The sequence below is a fragment of the Notolepis coatsorum genome, assembly GCF_963971535.1.
Source record: "Notolepis coatsorum genome assembly, chromosome: 1".
In the NCBI taxonomy this organism is placed as follows: domain Eukaryota; kingdom Metazoa; phylum Chordata; class Actinopteri; order Aulopiformes; family Paralepididae; genus Notolepis; species Notolepis coatsorum.
In genome coordinates this window covers 158,169,834-158,190,657 of record NC_140165.1, presented here as the reverse complement: position 1 = coordinate 158,190,657, position 20,824 = coordinate 158,169,834, and the positions used below count along the sequence as shown (strand labels likewise).

General features: G+C 40.1%; 1 protein-coding gene across 1 annotated transcript in view; it reads right to left on the bottom strand.

Moving 5' to 3' along the window:
* Positions 1-20,824, bottom strand: part of vps13a (vacuolar protein sorting 13 homolog A) — a 381,735-nt gene that overhangs the window by 323,874 nt on the left and 37,037 nt on the right. The window contains 1 exon segment of the mRNA XM_084308048.1: positions 12,082-12,125. Within this exon segment, the coding sequence (XP_084164174.1) occupies positions 12,082-12,125 (44 nt within the window).

Below are 20,824 nucleotides of genomic sequence, written 5' to 3'. Positions count from 1 at the left end.
TATAAGCATAACGTATAAAGATAAGCTTTGCAAAAAAAGTATGCAGTCCTCAAGTTCAAGTAAAAAAAAAAAATGGCCGCTTTTCTGGGTGCATGTTTCCAAGCATATGTTAAAACAATAAAGGCATCTTTGAGTAAACTTTGAGTAGAGATTCAAGATTCAAGAGGTTTATTCATCACATACAGTACAGTACACAAGACATAGTGAAATGAAAGTGGCCATGCCCGCTTCGATTGTGCAAAGTATCATTAAGTATCTCGAGGCTGGGGCCAGCATGTCCTCTTTTTTGGAAATCAAAATATGGTCACCCTAACGTTAACTAACTTTAGCCGCAAGCTAACCGTGGAAACAAACGCTCACAGCGAAGTGACTCCACGACACCAGTTACATTTGGGGAAGGGGGGTATATTGACGAAGCTTGAATGACAACAGAGGTTGTGTCTATCTGTGTAAAATAACGAGCCAGGAGACTAGAGCTGTGGGTGTCAACTAAGTCTGTTTACATCCTGGTCCCTGCTGGTACGTACCAACTCGACACACTACTGTGGGGGGTTTATATATCATTCCCCATTCCCTTGTAACATCTCCTTTTTTTTGTTGATAACAACAGTTCAACATTCCTTAGTGCAAATTATTATTAATACAAGAAACCCCATAAATGTCCTTATTTAAAACCCTAAACCCTAATAATCTTTTCTGTGACTTTTCCTTTTTGATAAGAAAGTCTAGTGCTGGTTTTGATTGATTGATTGATTGAAAACTTTATTAACAGATTGCAGAATGGGTACAGTACAGTACAGCTCAATACATACAATTGTTAAGGGGATGCAGACCAGAGAAAGACTTTCGTCTTGTTTACATCAGGGTCCCCCATTTTCAATTCATCGTAACATATATGACATACATGACATACAGATAGACAGTACTGCTACATCTACAGTATACATTTATGACATACCAGATTTGCAATTACAGTACTGTTTGTGATACAAAAAGAGTCCAGAAAAAAAGAGTATATACATTTGACGTAGAAACTGTACATTGGATTTGGTAGGTGGGGGTGGGGAGGGACTGTACATTGGAGGTGGTTGGGTGGGTGGGGGGGGTTGGGTAGGAGTGGGGGGGGGGTAGGAGGGGTGGGTGGGGGACACTGTACAACTGTACAAACAAAACTGTACATTGGATTATTGACAAGACCATACTTGGTAATTTACTGTACATTGGAGGGGGTTGTGTTCGGACATTTACAGGGGCCAGTTTCGAGTTGCAGTCTCCCTTAGGTGTTTTTTGAGAGTGTTTTTGAAAGTGGGTAGTGATTCACATTCCTTTACAGCTTTTGGTAGGGCGTTCCACATTGATGTGGCATAATTGCGAAACGTGTTTAGTCCCTTGTTTGAGCCGAATCTGGGTTTAACATGATTTGTGGAGCTCCCTCTGGTGTTGTGATCGTGGTATTCACTGACCTTTGGGAAGTATTTTGACATGTACATGGGTACCTTGGTCGTGTAGTGTATCTTGTAGACCAGGCCCATTGCAAGTTGCTGTACTCTGTCGTCTACTCTAAGCCATCCTAGGTTGTCAAAATGGGCAGGGGTGAGGTGGGTTCTAGGAGTAAGGTCAAGCAGTAGTCTGACCAGTTTGTTTTGAGATGTTTGTAATTTTGTTTTTAGCGCCTTTGAGGTGCTTTGGTACCATGAGGTGCAAGCATAGTCGTAGTACCCTTGAATGAGTGCTCCTGCTAGAGTCTTCAGGGTATTCTTGTTTACCAGTGAGGAGATCCGGTACAAGAATCGAGTTCGTTGGTTGACTTTTTTTATTACATTGGATGCCATTTTGTCACAGGAAAGATTTGCCTCTAGGATGGAACCCAGGTAGGTAATATCTTCTTTCCTTGTGACAATATTGTCACCCACTGTAACTGAGAAGCAGTCGGTCTTGCTGAGTTTGTTATTTGAACCGAAGAGAATGGACTCTGTTTTGCCCATGTGTAATGATAGTTTGTTATCAGGTTGAGCATATGCATACTTTGTTGATGGCCTTTGTCTATAATGTGGCCACAAAAATAGAAAGGTTTAATTATTTAGTTTGTTTGCACTAAGTTAATACTTAGTGCAATACAAATGTAACCTATATTTTTCAGTCAGTTCGGTCTTTGTGTGCCAAACATTATTTAAGGCAAACCGCTGTAAATCTTTTTTTTTTCTTCAAATAAATGAGAAGCGTGTTTACATTTTTGGAGTGTTAAATAATTTTTTAATAAAAAACAAGGTATATTGAACCGAAGACCGTGACCACAAAACTGTGATACGAACCGAACCGTTGATTTTGTGAACCGTTCCACCCCTAGTATTTACAGTGATTTAATATGCAGTGAAATAACGTTATACGATTTAAAATATAAATACAAATATGGTAACGTGATTGTTGCTTTTAAAAATGGTGGTTGGCTTTAGAGATGAATGGTTATGATCACCAGAGAGATACTAGCCACAGATTCAGGGTCAGTTATTTTCCCATTGTACGAATTGTTAAGCTTATCGAATGTAAGGGACATCTGATCCTAGGTCTGTGACTACAGGCAGGAGGCTACGCTGTATAGCAGTGTAGTTTCCCAGCGAACGAAAATATAAACGTTGTTATTTTGCTACCTTTACGATTAATTGCGAATATTTTCATGTTGAGCTATAGATTGTGGATAAATACGCACAGAAAGGTACACCATGCCAATGTTAATGCTTTATTTATCTAAAACGAGCCGATTTAGAAATGGTCAATGGGGAAATACATTAACACTTCCGGTGTCGTTCACGTAGAACTACGTTTCTGTGGCCCGACGGTTGAGTGCCAAAAACGTAGATCTACGTTTCTGTCACGGTATTTCTTTTATTATCTATTGCCATTCATAATTCAGCAGGGCACCTTGTGCATACTGTTCCGAGTGTGTCTGAGCTGGCAGACGGTATTATACCGCCCTCTAACGCCTTCCGGCATTATTGCACCCCGTTAGAAACGGGTTCGTTTATTTTCTCTACCGAGCTGCGGCATGGGGGCGGGTGACCCCGCCCGCCCGTTGAAGTGCAATGTCCAACAACGTCGGAGGCAGGATCGCTGTGGATAACTGGAATGGCGATGAGATTATTGGATTCTTTTTTTTGCATTACTTCAGAGACCTGGGCCCAATTCCCCGTACCTGGCTAACTGAGTTAGCCGGATAATTTTCAGCATAGCTTGACTTAAGCCAGACATTTCCATTCCCCGACGTCAGATTTTCTAAATCGCCATGGTAACAGATCAGAAAGTTTGAACCTGGTCCGAAGTTATTTAGTTCAGTTAGCTGGATGAACCATGGCCACACCCTCGCAAAGAAATGCCAGCTCGCTTCCTGAAATAATTACCACAGTGTAGATCTGCATTATACCATTCTAAATTATGTTTTTGTGCTTCGTTTTCCTAGAGGGGGCTTTTGAAATGTAAAATAATAGACCTAAATGCTGATAATAAATCATATTCAGCCTATAGATTTACTTTGTCCTAAATAATGCACGTCATATTTATACGGATACGGCGATCAGAGTCGCGATACACACTGCATGTGGTTATTTTAATAACGGATCATTGCAAATGTGAATCCCGCGGGATATTTTTAATGAATGAAACCGGGCGTTTGGCTCTGATTAGTTTCATATTCTCTGCTGTGGATGTATTTGCTTAACGGAGCACCCGGATTTTGTTTCATTCAAGCATAAATTGAAGTGTCTATGCGTGGATTGTGGATTATGAATTACGAGGAATCTGAATCTGTGGTTTGTTGAATTGTATCACTGTCACTCACACGTTATTGTGATATTGTAACTGGGATTAAAATGTCTGATGAGATGCGCTGTTTGACGGATTTGAGAAATTGAATGAGCCGTTGACATTAATGCATTTGAGAAAATGCATTTATCTGTTCAAGCACTGTTATCTGATGATGAACATGTGTCACTGGTATAAACCAAAGGTTAATCAATTCAATGCATATGGATTACCGTATGTCCGAAACAGATTCAAATCTGATTAATAGTGAAACTGTATAGCCGGCTCCAAGCCTCTCTGACACGTTATTTCGGGGGTCGCGCCTTGAAAACTGTATTTATATATAAAGTACATGTTACCTAAGCCGCGCGCATACAGTACAGATATCCTCATAAGCATCTATTAATTCGTATCAATTAGATACTCTTTGGGCTTGTTTGTAATGTATCTACTTATTCTGAAAGAGTTTAACTAATTATTTGCTAGCAATAGATCTCATTAGATTATTCATTCCATTAAGCCTACTGCCATCAGCCACATTTAAAGAAATATAATCTGATTGATTGGGGTAATGAGGGACTTAACATTAGCCTATAGATAGCCGTACTGTATTGTACCCATTCTGCAATATGTTAATAAAGTTTTAAATCAATCAATCAATCAATGCCGTTAGAAAATCAGGATTTCTGCGATCGACACTTGCTCTCTTTTCAGCTGAGGCGGCCGAGCGCACTGATCCTGAGCATCAAGTCTGGTTCGAATTAACGAGACTGAATCCACCTTCGAGGAACAGGGAAAGCATGGATTCAAACATCAGGTTAATTGAATCTGGATAATGGGACTTTTGATCGACTTAGTTGAACCAGGTACGGGGAATAGGGCCCAGGTAAGGACACCATATATAAAAGCTTGCGTTGATCTGATGTTTATTTCTACTGCGATTGAAGCTATATGTGTTTTATGTGTCTGGCTGTCTGCCGTTGGGTTGCAGGATCGCCGGTCTAAATCACATTGCATGCGTGCACGACAAAGGATAATAGTGATGATCTAGCGTTGATTTCAGGAAGATCCGATAATCAGGCGAAAAATGACAACGTGTTTATTGAATTACACAAAAACACTGTTTTCATGTCTTTTCCCTGGAATTGCTCAGAAGCCGGACTATGTTCATATTCAAAACGGTATAAAACGGAAATGTACGGATGAAAAAAGAATCTGTTTTTTGCACGTTGACCAGAAGCAGCTCAATGAGACTCGACAGCGTTATTAGACCCATAGCTATAAAATATAGGTTTAGGTCTACAAAGTACAACTACGTTTACATGGGGTTAATGGACGGCAAGGCCAGGTCACTTCCCGTAAGGGGTGTGTCACTCAATGTGTTAAGTGGAACAGGAAACATTTTTAATGACGTAACCACTACACCTCCCTATTAGGCTACATGATAAATCAAAACAAAACTTCCAGAGCTTGCGCTAATAACGTTAGCTCCCCGCCGCCCACCAGTACCAGCGCTCCGCAGGAGCAGGACCAAACTAGGCATGATGATTTTACTGCAAAGAAATAATATATATATATATTATGTTATAATAAAAGCTTTTCTCTACATTTGTCTGATTGAAAACTTTATTAACTGATTGCAGAATGGGTACAATTCAGTACGGGCTCTCTGAGCAAAGGAACTGAGAGATATGAAGCGACTAATGCTTGCTATGGTCGGGTAAATATGCTGATGTTACTAGAGCTAGCCATGTTGCTGTCGCTAACGACGTTAGCCATACCTGTAACGGTGGCTACTGCCACTGCTGGCTCACTGTTCTCGTCACATTTTCATTAGATGGCTACTGGTTACTGGTGGTTTTCTTCATTTTTAGCCTATAGCTAATCAGACTGGCATCTACAAGCTGCGTGCACAATCACAGTGAGTGCTCAGTCGATTGTTCATACCCAACCAAGTGTGCAGCTCGCGTGAGTGACGTCACCGCGTCATCACATGATTTGGATAAATTTAGGCGTGAAATGCGAATGCAAGGGTTGAAATCACTACTCGCAAAGGTGCGCCCAAATATTTTTCTCCACTCACAATTTGCGATAACCTCGTCGCACTGTACAGCCCTGAATATATTTTAATCTAATCGTTAATGCTATGCTGGTCATACTTTATGTACAGGGATGACACGGATAATCATCATTGTGTTGTTCTTACGGGTCCTACTAATCACCCCAAAGTACCAGAAAATACCCTAAAGTACCCCAAAATACCCCAAAGTATACCCCAAAATATACCCCAAAGTACCAGAAAATACCCCAAAGTACCCCAAAATACCGCAAAGTACCCCAAAATACCCCAAAGTATACCCCAAAATACCCCAAAGTATACCCCAAAGTACCAGAAAATACCCCAAAATATACCCCAAAGTACCAGAAAATACCCCAAAATACCCTAAAATACCCCAAAGTATACCCCAAAGTACCAGAAAATACCCCAAAATACCCCAAAGTATACCCCAAAGTACCAGAAAATATCAGAAAATACCCCAAAGTATACCCCAAAGTACCCTAAAATACCCCAAAGTACCCCAAAGTATACCCCAAAATACCAGAAAATACCCCAAAGTACGCCAAAATACCCCAAAGTATACCCCAAAGTACCCCAAAGTATACCCCAAAATACCCCACAGTACCCCAAAATAAGTACCCCAACATATCCCAAAATAACCCAAAGTGCCTGGAAATATACCACAAAGTACCACAAAGTACCACAAAATACCTAAAATGAAAAACTAAAATGTGCACATTTTGTGTAATAGTGTGTAATAGTGTAATAGTGTAATAGTGTAATACTGTAATAGTGTGTAATAGTGTAATAGTGTGTAATAGTGTAATAGTGTGCTAGTGTAATAGTGTGCTAGTGTGTAATAGTGTGCAGTGGTGCAGTGCTGGTATAACGCGGTATAACGGCGTTTTACCTCGGTCACTGAGGCTGAAGTACGCGCAATCGCGCACGGATATGTTCCCGCGTGTACGCGCAGTCACGCACACAAAAACGTTACACGCTACTTTCGGGAGAAAGAGTCTAGACTAGAAGATCTGCGAGGAGAAAAAAAAACTCCCCGTAAAAAACCCACTATGATTGGTTGGTTTGTTTAGATATGAGTGACGACTCACGATTGGGTATGGTAGGCCAAAACTTTACGGGTAGGCCAATCAGAGGCAGGATAGGGCGGGACTCCAGGCCGCAAACCAGGAAGTGAAAATCTAAACGCAGACCACTGAATGAGAATGAATGGATCATGCAATTTACAATAACAGAACCAGTCAGCGCGAAATAATGGCAGAGGGATTTGATGTTTCCACTGATGGCATTGATGAAGATGATGTCAACAACAATAACAACACTGCATCTCCATGGCCCTACCTGGACACGTTTATGAGTTTGACTGAAAAAACGCCTAAAACATAATTTGTTTAGGTGTTTATTGTGTCAACCAAAAACGAAGCTGCTCTCGACGTCCCACACGTCCAATACTAACTTGAGAACACATATTCAGGTGAGCTGATGAAAACCCTTACTGTCTTTACATAAACATTGTCAACTGTTCCCAAACAGCACACAAGTCACTAACAGTCTGAGATAGGCTAGCTGCTATGAACAATATTATTGATTGATTGATTGATTGATTGAAAAGTGTATTAACAGATTGCAGAATGGGTACAGTACAGTACAGCTCAATACATACAATTGTTAAGGGGATGCAGACCAGAGAAAGACTTTCGTCTGGTTTACATCAGGGTCCCCCATTTTCAATTCATCATAACATATATATGACATACATGACATACAGATAGACAGTACTGCTACATCTATACATTTATGACATATCAGATTTGCAAATACAGTACTGTTTGTGATACAAAAAGTGTCCAGAAAAAGAGTGTATATACATTTGACGTAGAAACTGTACATTGGAGGAGGTTGGGTGGGTGGGGGGCTGTACATTGGGGGGGGGGGGGGGGGGGGGGGGCACACTGTACATTGGAATACTGACAAAGCCATACTTGGTCATTTATTGTACAACTGGGTTTTGAGTGTTTTTGAATAGTGATTCACATTCCTTTACAGCTTTGGGTAGGGCGTTTCACATTGAATCCCTGCCCCTCATCATGTTTGGTGTGAACGATGGGCTGTGTCTGTCATTGCCATGGAATGTTAACTTGCATTGATGGATTCAGGGACTTTATTGAGAGCAATGGAGAAATGATACCCGATGAGCTTAGGCCTTTATTGAATTGCACAAAAGTAATTCCATGTAGCACTGCAGAATGTGAAAGGGAATTCAGTGCCATGAATCAAATTATCACCCCAACACGCACACGGTTAATGATTTCACGGGTAGCATCTTTGATGTTCATTAAGATCAACGGGCCACCTCCAGAGTTCTGGGATTCAACAACATATGTTGCAACTTGGCTGAGAGGCCATCGCTCAGCTGAGGACAAGAGAACGAGGATAGCAAAACCAAATCATAGGCCCAGGACCACTTGGTGGGGGCTTGCTTGACTGATTGTATGGTAACTCAGTTACTAGTTTAAGTTGATTCAATTAAAGAAATTGTATCAATACATTCAAAACATTGTTTGTTTTTCAACCATATCTGTTGACAATATAGGCAACATCCTGCTACCTTTTTCAGCTTATCTATTTCAAGGCAAAAAAAAAAAAAAAAAAAAAATGTGCCAAAAAAACCTGTGCATGCGCGACATACGCGCGCACACGCGTGGAGCGTTTGACCTACTGTCAATTTGCCACTGCACCACTGATAGTGTGTAATAGTGTAATAGTGTGTAATAGTGTGCTAGTGTGTAATAGTGTAATAGTGTGTAATAGTGTAATAGTGTGTAATAGTGTAGTGTGCTAGTGTGCAATAGTGTAATAGTGTAATAGTGTGTAATAGTGTAATAGTGTGCTAGTGTGTAATAGTGTAATAGTGTGTAATAGTGTAATAGTGTGTAATAGTGTGTAATAGTGTGTAATAGTGTGCTAGTGTAATAGTGTAATAGTGTGTAATAGTGTGTAATAGTGTAATAGTGTGTGCTAGTGTAATAGTGTGTAATAGTGTGCTAGTGTAATAGTGTGCTAGTGTGCAATAGTGTAATAGTGTAATAGTGTGTAATAGTGTAATAGTGTGCTAGTGTGTAATAGTGTGTAATAGTGTGTAATAGTGTAATAGTGTGCTAGTGTGTAATAGTGTGTAATAGTGTGCTAGTGTAATAGTGTATAATAGTGTAATAGTGTGTAATAGTGTAATAGTGTGTAATAGTGTAATAGTGTGTGCTAGTGTAATAGTGTGTAATAGTGTGCTAGTGTAATAGTGTGCTAGTGTGTAATAGTGTAATAGTGTGTAATAGTGTAAGTGTGTAATAGTGTGTAATAGTGTGTAATAGTGTTGTAATAGTGTGTAATAGTGTGTAATAGTGTGTAATAGTGTGTAATAGTGTAATAGTGTGTAATAGTGTAATAGTGTGTAATATACACTATTACACACTATTACACACTATTACACTATTACACACTATTACACACTATTACACTATTACACACTATTACACACTATTACACTATTACACACTATTACACACTATTACACACTATTACACACTAGCACACACTATTACACTATTACACTAGCACACTATTACACACTAGCACACACTATTACACACTTACACAATTACACACTATTACACACTATTACAGTATTACACTATTAAACACTATTACACACTATCACACTATTACACTATTACACACTAGCACACTATTACACAAAATTACACTATTACACACTATTACACTAGCACACTATTACACACTAGCACACTATTACACACTATTACACTAGCACACTATTACACCATTACACACTATTACACTATTACACACTATTACACTAGCACACTATTACACACTATTACACTATTACACACTATTACACTAGCACACACTAGCACACTATTACACTATTACACACTATTACACTATTACACTAGCACACTATTAAACCATTACACACTATTACACTATTACACACTATTACACTAGCACACTATTACACTATTACACACTATTACACTATTACACACTATTACACAAAATTACACTATTACACACTATTACACACTATTACACTAGCACACACTAGCACACTATTACACTATTACACACTATTACACACTATTACACTAGCACACTATTACACCATTACACACTATTACACACTATTACAGTATTACACTATTACACACTATTACACAAAATGTGCACATTTTAGTTTTTCATTTTAGGTATTTTGTGGTACTTTGTGGTATATTTCCAGACACTTTGGGGGTATTTTAGGGTATACTTTGGGGTATTTTGGGGTATTTTAGGGTACTTTGGGGTATTTTGGGGTACTTTCTGGTACTTTGGGGTATACTTTGGGGTATTTTGGGGTACTTCAGGGTATTTTATGGTATTTTGGGGTATACTTTGGGGTATTTTAGGGTACTTTGGGGTATTTTGGGGTACTTTTGGGTATTTTAGGGTATTTTCTGGTACTTTGGGGTATACTTTGGGGTATTTTGGGGTATTGTAGGGTACTTTGGGGTATTTTCTGGTATACTTTGGGGTATTTTGGGGTATACTTTGGGGTATTTTCTGGTATTTGGGGTATTTAAGGGTACTTTGGGGTATACTTTGGGGTATTTTGGGGTACTTTGGGGTATACTTTGGGGTATACTTTGGGGTATACTTTGGGGTCTTTTGGGGTACTTTGGGGTATTTTGGGGTACTTTGGGGCAGGGCTCGAGACTAACGATGTCCCGTCGTCCCGGGGACGATCAAATATTGATTTGGGAAGAACAGAAATCTTTTTTGGGACGCAAACGGGACGAGAGGATTTAATTTTTTTCACAGGAAATGTCAATTAGCCGACTGTCAGTGCGCGCATATATATATGAATTATTCTACGTTAATAAAACATACCTGGTGATCAACTACAGTTTGCTGTAAACATTATGATATGTGTGTAGTGTTCTGATAACGACAGCTGCAGCGGGAGCTGGCTCATGCTGGATTTGCGAATAGCATGCAGCTGCAGAGCCGCAGAGCCAGGGGCGCTTTCAGGTCCGGTCACAGGCCCGCTCAACAGCGCCCCCCACACAACGGCTGAATTCCCAATGGCTGAATTGGAGTATTGCACTGTGCAATTTGATTTGATCTTTATTTATCTCTAACATTTTCAACCATAAACACACACATTTGTAATAACAAAAAACTAAAACGAAATAAAATACAAATACATTTAAATATATTTTCCTATGGAAGGAATAATCAACATGGCTCCAATTGGTTGACTATAACAGCACCGTGACCAAATATCCCTATACTAGCACCTTGTTAAACACTTTTTTTTTATATATATATATATATTTATTTATTTTTAATCATAATTATTCTTGTGAAGTCTTTCCACCTGGGAGCCTTTTGACTAAATCAATTTATTCTCCCCTTCTCTGAATGGTGTTTCTTATGGCAATAACAACTATAGACAACAAAACCAAAGTAAAGAAACGACATTTGATTTTTGGGACGGTTACATTCACTTTGGGACGGTTAAGATTGTATTTCGGGACGGTTCTGGGACGGTGGTGAAAAAAGTTAGTCTGGAGCCCTGCTTTGGGGTATTTTGGGGTATACTTTGGGGTATTTTCTGGTACTTTGGGGTGATTAGTAGGACCCGTTCTTACTGCTGTTCTGATGACTATGCTTGTTCATTGATTTGTGGTATATTTCCAGGCACTTTGGGGTATGTTGGGGTATTTTGGGGTATACTTTGGGGTATTCTGGGGTATTTTGGGGGTATTTTCTGGTATTTTGGGGTATACTTTGGGGGTATTTTATGGTATTTTGGGGTATTTTAGGGTACTTTGGGGTATTTTATGGTATACTTTGGGGTATTTTAGGGTACTTTGGGGTATACTTTGGGGTATTTTGGGGTATACTTTGGGGTACTTTGGGGTATTTTATGGTATTTTGGGGTACTTTAGGGTATTTTCTGGTACTTTGGGGTGATTAGTAGGACCGTTCTTACTGCTGTTCTGATGACTATGCTTGTTCATTGATGCAGAGTTACTTTCACTAATGTGATTTCACATTTGTTTTTATGTTGCACTTTATGCTGCAAAACCAACTGCCCTTTGGAGACAAATAAAGTTGAATTTGAACTTTACTGTAGTTTAACTTACCAAGGCATTTTCCTTGATCTCCAGATTTCTGAGAACAGCATCGCCTGGGGATGAAGGAGTATTTGGTTAGGGTCTTAGTTATTGTGTACATTGCACTTATCACTTCAAGGCAAACAGTGTGGCATTGTGCTGGTAAGAGATACACAGGTTTGTTCCAGGAAGCAGTGCTACACAGGTAGTTACCCAGAGAACAGGCACATCACCGGAAAAACAACACTGATTTAATTTTCACATAATGTCACACATATCCCAAAGCTCTCCTGACAGGACAATAATCATGGTGCAGTGTTAGGCATTCCTAATGACGTTTGTGTGGCAAAGTATGTTCATTTCTATTTAATGCATTTAAAAAACGTTATGCATTTGCACCTTACCTTAAAGTTTTGTACCTCATTGTCTGCATTTGTATCTCATTGTACATAGATTGTACTTTAGATTGTATATTGTATTTTTTTTTCTTAACGTTTTTATTCAAAGAGTATATACACAATGATACACAGTATATACATTTTCCTAAACATGGATATCGAATAAGCACCTCCCTATATAAAAATAAAGAAATAAATACACATAAATAAAAGATTAGAAACAAATTTAACCTCTTAACGTGCAACGGCCTGGCCCCTCTTGAGGACGAATTGCCCACCGGCGCGACGCAGCACTTTTCTCGTGTTACATCATGCCGATATGTGAGGCGTGCACCGAAGTAAAACGGCAGACTTTGAATTTTTTTCAAATACCAATCCAGACTCTCTACCTCCGTCAATCATTTGGCAATCTCGAAAATTATTGGACAGGGTTGTAATGAGTCTGGCTTTCCAATGATACCCCACTTGGGAATGAGCGAATCAGGGATCTAGGTGAAAAGTCACGAGCGCAAACAGGAAGAGAAATTTCCGCGGAATGCATTGGAGTCAGTGAGGAAATAGTTTTCGGCAGCCTTTTTTATTGATTTTTTTTTTAACTTTTCGCCAAAATCGCTCATAATCACTCATTTCTGAACCGATTTTTATGAAATGTTTTCAGCCATACCAATTTTTTGGGAAATACTACTTCTGGACTACTAACTACTACAGAAAAACGTGAGTAACAAGTTTTTCTACAACTCAAGTTCAGACCCATGTTATTGTATCAGAAACTTCAGAATGTCATCTTTCAAAAGAGACCAGGCTCATGCATGTGCTATAAGTATAAAGTATAGTATTTTGGTTTGCAAAAAAAGTATGCAGTCCTCAAGTTCAAGTAAAAAAAATTGCCACTTTTGGGGGCGCCTGTTAACACTTTGAGAGTCAGCCGTGTTTTCCTTTTTACCCCCTTGAATGCCCAAGGCCACTTCAATGTTAACGTTAATATCGCCTAATCTATGTTTTAAATTATGTGTCTAATCTGCCGGTCGCATTATCAATGACCTATTTCCAGTCAACATTGTCGAAGCAGATTGTTTTTTTATCGGTTCATTTCCGTTTCATAGCATTTAGAAAACCCCTAGTTTTCACAGAGAAAAAAGAGGTTTCCATGATAATCGCCTTTTACTGGAATTAGGGATGGGTACCTTTCACATTTGAACCGATACGGTACCGGTACCTGTGAATCGAAACCGGTACCCAACGGTACCTTTTTTCGGTACTTTAGTCTCAAGAAATTTTATTTACCTACCTCAGTCGTAAAAAAAAAATCCAAACTTCAAATAACTACAATTTCGACAGTTTTCGGCTTGCCATTGCTCCGACTGCTTTGTTGTTGAATCAAGTCAAATCCTAGGTAAGCATATATTGTGCGTGTGAACGTTGACATGAAAGGAAAAAAGGTAAAAAAAAAGAATGAATTTTTTTTTCTCTCTCTGTATCTCACTTGAATCGATACTCTGTAGTACCGACGTGTTTCGGTTCGGTACCTCAAAAGTAACGAATTCGGTACCCATCCCTAACTGGAATATTCTAGAACGTTGTCATTGTTCGGCCTATTTATGAATCGTTTTCAAATAAACGCTAGATTATCGATAGTATATGTGTACGCATGCACGCTCGTGGCGCTCGCGCAAAAATCGCTTCTCCTATTTCCTGATGGCACGCATAGTCAAACAGCCATATGATATCACATAATCACATAAAAGCTTATATATCCGTGAAAACGAGTCTGATTATCCTTAGACTTGTAACATAGATTCCTTACCTGAGATCAGATGGTATCCAAATGGATTATTCCAATTCCTGATCGCCATTCGAAAAAATCGATCTTTTTATTGATTCACCGTGTATACAGTAAAACACATATTCCCCGCGGCTCCGAGAGTCCAGCATGAAGCTGGTAGATGCCAGCTGCGTGAGTGAGAAGTAAAATGTGGAGTGCAGGTTTTTTTTTCTCATTCATTTTCATTGAGTTCAATCCAAAAGGGTGAATTACCACCTGGGAGACGATAGGGGGTGCTTTTTTCACATGTGAGCGCCTGAGGTAGCTGAATTTCCAACGGTAGACTTGGTTGATGAAATATGATTTCAGATCGCTTAAAAAAAAAAGAAAAAGAGAAAATACGAGAATTGAGTGGGCATTCAACCGGCGGGGGGTAAACCAGAGAAATCTGGGGCGTGGCATGCAAAGTGTTAAGAGGTTAACAACATATGGTACTTTTGAAGGAACAGTCTATTCAGTATAGAAATAATGAAACAAAGGTGCACTTTAGATCTGATACAAAAGCTAGATTGTGTGACCCTAAAAGAAATAAGAAAGAGAATAAATAAATACCAACTGCAATCAACAAGTAGGCCTACCTCCATGATAACTTCCAGACCTCCCTCCCACATGACACTCAACGTAACACTCAAGGAGGTAATGGTTCTATTTGATCTATATATGAGATTAATGGTTGCCAATGTATGTAAAATTTATCAGAAGATCCTTGAATTGTAAATGATTTTTTTTCCAAATTTAAGAATGATAGCACATCATTTAGCCATAATTTGGATGGTGGGGGACAGGCACATGCACACATAGAGCCCAAGGGGTGCTCAAGCACCTGCCCTTTTGAGTCTAAAAAAGTGCAATTTTTTACCGTTGCGCATATAGATTGAAAACTGAACTGAAAAATGTCAGGATAGAATAAAAATATTAGGTAAAGAGAGAGAGATGCCCCGTATTCCATTGCAGTTTGCACGGCCTCCTCAGCGTGCCTCTCCGCGGACCTATATATTTTATGCATAGCGTGGGTGGTGATGATGATGATAGAAACTGCTGTGGCGCATACAGTTGAATGCTGGTATTACACTCACTGAGGGACACGAAGAAGTCAAGTCCGATGGGATTTGGGCATCTCAAATACAAATTGGGATTGGAATAGAAAAGGCATTTATATTAAACAATACAGAATATCCACTGGCCGGTATCCCAAATATGTTGTCTCTTCTAAATGTTTTTGGAAGCTTTTCTGGCTACAAATTAAACCTACAGAAAAGTGAATGCTTCCCAATTTTGCTCTTTGCAAAGGTGACAGTGGCATATCACTGCAGGCTAAAGCTTGAAGGGAAGATGTCGGACAAGAACTGGCCTCAAGTTGACACTCTGCTGTCCGGTTCACTCATCCATAGGATAATTTTATGAAGATTGGCGGCCCAGTAATAAAACCTGAAATTTGGTAGGCCCAGTCCTCCCTGTGTCCTATCCCTTTGTAGCAAGGATAATTTCATTATTGGGGTTTTGCCCTCCCAGATAAATGAGGAGATCAACTTATCCAGGTCAAGGGGAAATGATTTGGGGAGAAATAAGGGGAAACTTTGGAATAAGTATAAATATCTGGGTAATATATTAATTTTAATGGAATGCACTCTGTCACTAGGGACAAGGGAAAGCCACTCCACCTCTGTAAATCAGCCTTTACCTTTGCAAAGAGCAAAATTGGGAAGCATTCACTTTTCTGTAGGTTTAATTTGTAGCCAGAAAAGCTTCCAAAAACATTTAGAAGAGACAACATATTTGGGATACCGGCCAGTGGATCTGATATGTAGAGCAGTAGATCATCTGCATAAAGAGATACTTTATGTTCACTACCCCCTAGGGATGGGTACCGAATTCGGTACTTTTGAGGTACCGAACCGAGAGAGAGAAAAAAGAAATTATTTAAATTTTTTTTTTTTACCTTTTTTCTTTTCATGTCAACGTTCACACGCACAATATATGCTTACCTAGGATTTGACTTGATTCAACAACAAAGCAGTCGGAGCAATGGCAAGCCAAAAACTGTCGAAATTGTAGTTATTTGAAGTTTGGATTTTTTTTCACGACTGAGGTAGGTAAATTACATTTCTTGAGACTAAAGTACCGAAAAAAGGTACCGTTGGGTACCGGTATCGATTCACAGGTACCGGTACCGTATCGGTTCAAATGTGAAAGGTACCCATCCCTACTACCCCCCCTCCTGACGCCAGAGAACAAGGATTCAGCCCTAAGCGCTATGGACAGGGGTTCAATGGCAGTGGCAAAGATCAATGGCGACAATGGGCAATCTTGGCATGTCCCACGTGTGAGTGGAAAGACCTTAGTACTAGGGCTGGGCAATATGGCCTCTAAATGATATCGCGATATTTTTTGGCCATATCACGATACACGATATATATCGTGATGTTTTGACATTTCATCTAAAGCACTTAAAAATGCTTGATTTAACCCTTTGATGCATACAGTCACGCCAATATGATGATTATAATTAGGGCTGTCAGTTTATCGCGTTTAATTAGATTAATTTATTACACAGCAAATTATCGCGTTATGAAAATTAACTCGAAATTTATTACAAAATATTATTAAATTTTGTTTTTATCTCATTCATTCCATAATAACGTAGAATACACATTTACAGACTTTTTTTTAATATGTTCCATTTGCATGTTCTTGGCATCTGATTCTAGGGACATCTATGGATCTCAGGGAATGTATTCCCAGTGTCAGAAATACTGTGTCTGTTACTAGGCTTGAGTAAATTGTAATGAACCAAATGAGAATATCAATACATTTTTTTAAATCTTTGACTGTGAATAACACCATGCTCAAATTGACCAGACCTGAAAAATCTAAGCAAATTAATAGATGGAAGATGATTAAACAGAAGGTTTTGTAGATACTGTACTGAATTCTGCCATCCGGACACATGCTATATGATTATAGAATATAGAATATCAGGCATAAAATGGTTATGCGATTAAAATGCGATTAATTTGATTAATTAATTACAAATCCTGTAATTAATTAGATAGAAAATCTGAATCGCCTGACAGCACTAATTATAATAAGTCCCTGCAACATATGTTTGTTTGCATTATTAAACCATGAAGATGCTTTAAAAAATTATTAAATTAAAAAGTACTAAGAGTAGTCTACTGACACACTAATAGAAAATGTATTTACATCTAAGACAATTTATATAAAAACTCTTGGGTGCCTAAGGGCTTGTGTCCATAGCGGACGTTTTATGAGTCGTCAGCTCCTTTCTGTCATTCATTTCTATGCTACAGGCGCGCTCCTTTTCCCAGCGCCGCGCCTCGCGTTTTAGCGCTCTCGGCGGCAGCGTTTTTGGGCGGAGCGCTCCCAGCGCCTAAAGTTGAAACTAGTTAAACTTTTGGGAAGGAGCGCGCTCATCAATGTAACTTTTTTCGACCGACCAATCAACATCGAGGAAGTGGCGGAGCCGCAGTCGCGAAACTCAGGAAAACGCTCTGAGCTTTTTTATTTAATTTTTTCCAAAGCGGTCCGCCTTGAAAAAAACGTCCGCTATGGACACAAGCCCTAAGACTTTAGTACTGTGTTTTCTATCCACACTACTGTGAGAAAATTATAATCACACACAAAGTGATAATGGCTTATAGCTGACTTAATGATTTTAGAATATTTCAGATAATTAAATGTTTATATCATCAACTATCCAGTTAGTATTTATACTGTAACGTTTGGCTACTTTAAATCATTGAATGTAGAGAGAGAGCGAGAGAGAGAGCGAGAGAGGGCGAGAACGCACAAGAAGAGAGCCAGCCCCCCCCCCCCCCCCCGGATTTTGTTTTAGGTTTGTGTTTTGAGCGTATAAGCTGCCGTAGGCGATGATGTCACACTCGAACGTCAACAGGAAGAGTTTAACACATGGAGATTGAAACTGGATGCCCAATATAAAGAAATGAATAACCAATAAATATGAAGTTATCTTTAAACCTCTGTTGTCAAGTGTCGTCAATATAACCCACCCCCTTTCCTCACGAATGGAACTAGTGTCGTGGAGTCGCTTTGATCGCTTCCAGGGTTAGCAGCTAATGCTAGTTAGCTTAGCCTATTTATTGGATAATTTAGCAGCTAACGTTAGCCCATTGCTCGCGTCAATTATATTGCATGTCACTGGTCTATAGAAATAAATGCATTCGAACAAGAAACCAATGTATAGACATAGCAATGTCAAAAAAAAATGCCAGGCCTAATGCGAGCCAGGGAAGTCTTGGGCTTGTAACGTGGCTTCATCTCAAAGTTGTAGGGTTAGCAGCTAACGCTAGTTAGCCTAGTCATGGGATAAGTTAGCAGCTAACGTTAGCCCATTGCTTGCATCAATTAAATTGCATGTCATTAAAAATCTGCGCTAGTCTGTCTAATGAAATTACAATTGCATGTCATTGAAGGTCCTCGCTGGTCTGTCTATAATGAAATGAGGAAAGCTCTGCGCTAAAGCAAGTCTCATCTCAGCCACGACGTGACACAACATATACTCGATGTTCACGATATAGTAATTTACTACATCTCATGTAGAACAAGCCGCGATACATCGAGTATACTCGATATATCGCCCAGCCCTACTTAGTACTAAAGCCATTGATTGTGACACATGTCTGGGGGAGGTGTACAACAAGCGTATCCACGACAACACCTTTTCCCCAAATCCAAACTGTTTCAATGTAAAGAACAGATAGTCCCACTCCACTCTACTCTATCGAAGGCCTTTTCTGCGTCCAAGGAAACGACCTTCTGGGATTATTTGAGAGCTTGGTAGACCAATAATGCTTAACAGTCTACGAATATTTGTGAAGGAGTGGCGGTTCTTTATAAAGCCTGGCTGGTCAAATCAAATCAAATACAATTTATTTGTAAGGCCCGACAACACACGTTAATGTCCCCATGGGCCGTACACGTCTTCTTTAAACAAGTCAAGAAGAAACATCACAATAAGTCAAGACCAAAACAAGACCATAAGGTCCAATTTTTTTTTTTTTAATAAATGCAAAATAAATAAATGCAACACTTCCAGACATACCCCACGCGAAGGTAAGGAAAAACTCACTAAAACCTAGCAATAGGAAAAAATGCACCACAGGCAATGTGGAGGAGAAACCTTAGAAGGGCCATTCAAGGGGGATCTCCCTTCTTACATTTACATTTACATTTACATTTAGTCATTTAGCTGACGCTTTTATCCAAAGCGACTTACAAGTTCTGTACGACAAGCCATCAGGAAGGGCACAACTCTATCAGCTGAGCAACAATGTTCATCAAAGTGTTGAGTGCTACAGTGTAGGTTAGTTTATTAGGACAAGTGCATGACAGTACGGTTAGTTAGGGTTAGATATTTTTTTATTTTTATTTTTTTTTAATTCAGATAATGGTTGAAGAAGTGCGTCTTTAGTCGACGGCGAAAGATTGGACGTGATTCGGCTGTCCTAACTGGGGTGGGTAGTTCATTCCACCATTGTGGGGCAAGGACTGAGAATAGGCGACTTCTCTTTGATGACCCTCCCGGAGCTTGGATAGGAGTAGGTCTGAGGCGGCCAGAAGATGCAGAGCGTAGGGGTCTTGAGGGTGTGTAGTTAGAGACCATTGACCGGAGGTAGGCGGGAGCGGTTCCCTTTGCCGCACGGTATGCTAGGTCGAGGGCCTTGAAGCGGATTCGTGCAGCAATGGGGAGCCAGTGCAGGTCCCTAAGAAGTGGGGTGACATGGGCCGACTTCGGTAGGTTTGAGATCAGGCGGGCCGCTGCGAACTTCTGAATGAGTTGAAGAGGCTTAGTGGCAGTGGCCGGGAGGCCAGCGAGCAGTGCGTTGCAGTAGTCGAGGCGGGAGATGACTGTTGATTGGACGAGGAGTTGGGTGGCTTCTTTTGTCAGGAAGGGGCGGATCCTTCTGACGTTGCTCAGGAGGAATCGGCAGGTTCTGGTCGTCGCTGCGATGTGAGCAGAGAAGTTCAACTGGTCGTCGAGGACAACACCAAGGTTCTTGGCGGTCGGGGATGCAGTCACAGCTGCATTCTCGACTGTGATTGAAAGGTCGGTTAGGGGGGAGGATTTGGCCGGCAGGTGGAGCAATTCTGTTTTGCTTAGGTTCAGTTTGAGGTGGTTGGTCGTCATCCAGGCGGAGATGTCGGACAGACAGGCCGAGATCCGCTCAGAGACGTGGATATCTGAGGGAGGGAAGGAGAGGAAGAGTTGAGTATCGTCGGTATAACAATGGTAGGAGAAGCCATGAGACGTGATAATGTTACCCAGTGATTTAGTGTAGAGGGAGAAGAGAAGGGGTCCTAAAACCGAGCCCTGGGGGACACCCGTCCGCAGGGGGCGGGTGGCCGACAGGGTCCCTCTCCATGACACTTGGTAGGAGCGGTCATTGAGGTATGATGACAGCCATATCAGCGCAGAGCCTGATGTCGGTGATAGTAGTGTTGCAGTAAAAACAGGTTAACAGTTGGTAAGCATGCACTCATGTGTGTAATGAAACACAGATGAGTGCATGCG